The sequence below is a fragment of the Antrostomus carolinensis genome, unplaced genomic scaffold (genome assembly GCF_000700745.2).
Source record: "Antrostomus carolinensis isolate BGI_N321 unplaced genomic scaffold, ASM70074v2 scaffold42936, whole genome shotgun sequence".
Taxonomy (NCBI): domain Eukaryota; kingdom Metazoa; phylum Chordata; class Aves; order Caprimulgiformes; family Caprimulgidae; genus Antrostomus; species Antrostomus carolinensis.
Window position 1 is genome coordinate 11,234 of NW_010321926.1, and position 4,434 is coordinate 15,667.

General features: G+C 41.0%; 1 protein-coding gene across 1 annotated transcript in view; it reads left to right on the top strand.

Annotated features, from left to right (window-relative positions):
- Nucleotides 1-1,539, top strand: part of LGI2 (leucine rich repeat LGI family member 2) — a gene marked incomplete at its 5' end in the record, with an annotated part of 11,259 nt that extends 9,720 nt beyond the window's left edge. The window contains one exon of the mRNA XM_010170089.1: nt 362-1,539. Coding sequence (XP_010168391.1) covers nt 362-1,179 — 818 coding nt within the window. The remainder of the gene's footprint in view (nt 1-361) is intronic.
- Nucleotides 1,540-4,434: the final 2,895 nt, after the last annotated feature.

Sequence of the window (4,434 nt, forward strand, 5' to 3'; positions counted from 1 at the left end):
TTTGAAATAATAAAATTTGGCTTAAATAATTGTTTTGGATATTAGGTGGCATGTGTTTGAACAAACAGAGAAATAAAAAGTATTCTGGATAAAAAGGGATGAGCATTTTAGGGTGCATCATACTTGCATGCCTTGAGGAGTGTGACATGTACAACATTTGAAGTCATCTTTCCAGTTACTGGGGAGAAAAAAGCATGAAAAGAAGCTCTGAGGACTTGTAGCAGAAAACAAAATTATGAGATGGGGCAGATTTTAAAAAGGAGAGGGGTGATTTGGTAACCTCTGTGGTTTAAAGGGTGCTTTATACTGTGCTAATATGTGCTTCTTTTTTTTTTTTTTTTTTTTTCCCTTTGGGCAATAGGTCAGTCCATAGTGGGATGTAAAGCCATTCTTGTTGGTGACCAAGTCTTTGTGGTGGTGGCACAGCTCTTCGGTGGCTCACACATTTACAAGTATGACGAAAGCTGGACAAAGTTTGTCAAATTCCAGGATATTGAAGTATCTCGCATTTCCAAGCCAAATGATATAGAGCTTTTTGAGATAGACAGTGAAATGTTTTTTGTCATAGCAGATAGCTCTAAAGCAGGCTTGTCAACAGTGTACAAGTGGAATAACAAAGGATTTTACTCATACCAGTCCCTTCACGAGTGGTTCAGGGACACTGATGCTGAGTTTCTCGATATAGATGGGAAGTCACATTTAATCCTCTCTAGTCGCTCACAGGTTCCCATTATACTGCAGTGGAACAAAGTTTCCAAAAAGTTTGTCCCACACAGTGAAATCCCCAACATGGAAGATGTCTTGGCTGTGAAGAGTTTCAGGATGCAAGATAACCTGTACCTCACGCTCACGAGATTCATCGGTGACTCCAGAGTTATGAAATGGAATAACAAACAGTTTGTGGAGATACAGGCTCTTCCTTCCCGAGGAGCCATGACGCTGCAGCCTTTCTCCTTCAAGAACAACTACTACCTAGCCTTGGGAAGTGACTATACCTTCTCCCAGATATACCAGTGGGATGGTGAAAAGAAGATCTTCAGATTATTTAAAGAAATCTATGTGCAAGCACCACGGTCTTTCACAGCTGTGTCAACGGATCGAAGAGATTTTTTCTTTGCCTCTAGTTTTAAAGGAAACACTCAAATATTTGAACATATCATCATTGACTTGAGTTTATGAAAAGCTGATGGAGTGAAATTCATGTAGAATGACATTTATGCACAAGCAAAACAAAAAGAGACCTTTCCAAAAACAGGGTACACCTATGGAGTGTGATGACATTTTCTGAACTTTTCAAACTTGCATATTAATCAGGGATTGCATTTACTTGATTACTGCATGACATGTCCGTTTTATCCTTTTTCAAAGACACTTTGCAATCTGCAGTCATTCAGAGGAGGGCACAGTGCATTAGAATTAATGTTGAGGTCTAAGAGGATGATCTAAATTTTACCCAGAAAACTACCTTGAATTGAACATCTCATAAAGAAAGTGAAGAGTAAGCCATACAAAGCATAGAAATGATCTTGATTCTTAAACTAACATGTTTGTAGTGGTTTTAAGGTTAAAGCCAGTTCTTCGTGGTTGCCAGTGAATTGTAAAAGTGAACACTAACGTTCCAGAATACACTTTATTTTAGTTTCTTGAGATCTGTCTTCATGCTTCATGGTTTATAGTAAGACTGAGACATCATTTAAATTCCTTGTAGATTAAAGGGAAAGTAAAAATCTGTTGCCATTTTTCTTCCATTAATCACTATTTCAGCAATAAATTGTGCATAACAAATAGTCCAGCCCACAATAACTGGGTAGCTAGGAAAAGAAGGATATGTCACTTATAGACAGTGAGATCTTAACAAGTTAACATAGAGAGATAGTAACAGACGTCTGCTTGGTGCCATGAATGAATCAGCTACAAATTCTGTCCACTTTCTGTTTTAATGGGCATTCCAGAAATCCACCCCATTTTGCCCTAATTCACACTCTTCCTGATGAGCCCAGTAGGTTCTGGGGTGTTTTAACAAGTAGTGATCTCTCTAGAAGGCAGAGCTTAAGTTTAACCCAAAACACATTGATATTCACATTCTCTGTGCTGTGGCTCATCTGTACACAATGAGATGATTTATTCTGCGGTGTTCTCAGCACAGCTCACAAACAGTAGGTTCAGGTTTTGGTCATCACAAGCTGTGTCTGGGGAATCCTGCTTCTGGCTGAGGTCTAAACATGACTTCAGTATCAATGAGTCTTTTGAAACCAAGGCAGCTGGAGCTGTTTCTGGATGGAGCTGACCTTCAAGGGGAAGGGTTTCCTCTTGGTGGCTCCAGGCTTTTGCCAGGTTGCCAAGCCATTGAAGGTTAAACAGGAGGATGTGAACAGACTGTGCTGCATTGGTGTTTCAGGTGGCCAGGACTAGGGCATTCAGTCATCCTAAATAGGGCAGTCTGGGCACGCAGAGCTGCCGTCGGGATAACACTAGGGACTTTTCCTGGAAAGGCTGTCCGCCATCCTTACCCAACAGAGTTGTGTCTCAGAGCCCTTATTTGGTCACTTACACAAAATATTTCTTTAAGTTTTCATACCATTTAGCATATTAGGTTGTTTATCATGTCTTGCTGCTGCACTGTTGCCTTGGATAATGGGGCGGTTTTGCATAAAGCAAAGGAAACTGTCCTTTATTCCTTCATACTCAGGGTTGTCTCACCATCTCTGAGCTGTGTGAGATTTATGTTCTTGCCCTGGACATGTGAATCATGGTCTGTTGTCACAAACAGACATGTTCTCACAGGCTTTCCAATATCCAGGATGTAAGCAGTGCTGCAGAAGAGGATTATGCACAAGGACTCCCATGACGAGTCATAACCTACCAGTAACCTGGAATATCACAGCCTTCCCCAGCTAAAAAAAATGAAATAAAATTATGACTGAAAGAGACATAACTAACTATATTCTGTTTTTAAAGGACTTTTTTTTTTCGTATAGAGGTGCTGATCTTGGTTTTATTTTTAATGACACTGGCAGCCTAGCCTGTCCAGCCATCTGAAGTATTGCACTCTGCCCTCCCAATCCAATGCGGTGTCAGTCCCGTTGGTTCAATCAGACCAGTAGTTGCAAACCAACCCTCTGCAGCAGGTTTTAGCAATACCTCTCCTAGGATTAAGCTAACAAATCTGACAAAACCAAGAGATGGTTCATATGTCTGCTGAAGAATGCAATTGCTTACCATGTTCCCTGTTTACATTTTAAAGCAGGTATGGCTGGCAAACAAGGATCCTTTAAACTGTGTTCTGGGAAGGCGTTGTTTATTGCTTTTCTGTCCAGTGTGCATGTTTATAAATACAGTCAGATACTCTGCCAAAGAGGGGCCTTTCTCAGTGTGCCGGCACTTTCTTTTAGGGCTCGCTGTGGGTACCATTCACTCAGCAAGGGGCATCAGTCAGAGCTAAAAGCTAGTTTAGAGAAATTGGATCTTGGCATTTTTTACTTGAAGCAAGAGGATGGAGGAAAAGGGCTCGTGTATCTAATACCAGGAGATTGTACTGTTTCAAGAGCCAAGGGGGTTTTGAGACTTGGCTATCAAGTTGAATTAAATTAAAATGGTCTCTGCAGAGTCAGGCTTAATAAAGAGGATAAAGTGATCTGCAGGAGTCTAGCTTATTCACACGGGACCGGAAGAAGAAAGTGAGGGAAATGAATTCTGTGGGCAGGCTGCCACTTCTGCTGAGTAGCCGTGTTGGTTGGTCAGAAAGCCCAGCTCAGCATCCCTCCTGGCTTCAGGAGGAGCCTGGAGTCGGAGGCTCCTGGAGGCTGGCTCTCCTGTTCTGCTGAGTTAGTGCACAGGAGGTCAAAGCAGCTATGAGGGAGAGCTAAAAAGCACCAGTTTATGAAAAAAAAGGGGTTATGGTAAATTTCTCAGGATTAAACACACAGTGTCTAGAAAAGAGCTTTGTTCTGCTCCTCCTCCTCCCAAGGAAAAGCTGCGGGATGCAGCCACAACAGCAGAAATCTCTAAGCATTGAAAATACTCCCTGCCTTCCCAAATGCAACAACAGTTTTGTCTCCGTGGCCTATATTCTGTAGTATAAATTGTTTTGAGTAATAAATAAACTTTGTATATCTATGATTTACTGCAACCATTAGACCATCAGGACAGTGAGAAAGGATAACAGAACATGCCACCTGGTAATTTTTAATGTATTCTAAAACACATATAACTATGTAAAGAACAGTAGTTTATATAAGCATAGATTTAATACAGTGTGCTAGCTACACTGGGAGCATTTTAAGGCTGTATATACATTAAGCTTTTTTTAGTAAAGAGGAGCTGATGCAATTATGCTACTGACACATGTATGCGCTCTTTCAATGTACGAATAAAATGTAGTTCTAATGAGCCCAATAGTGGTGTGTTGTGTGTGTTAACACAGCCACGCTGTGA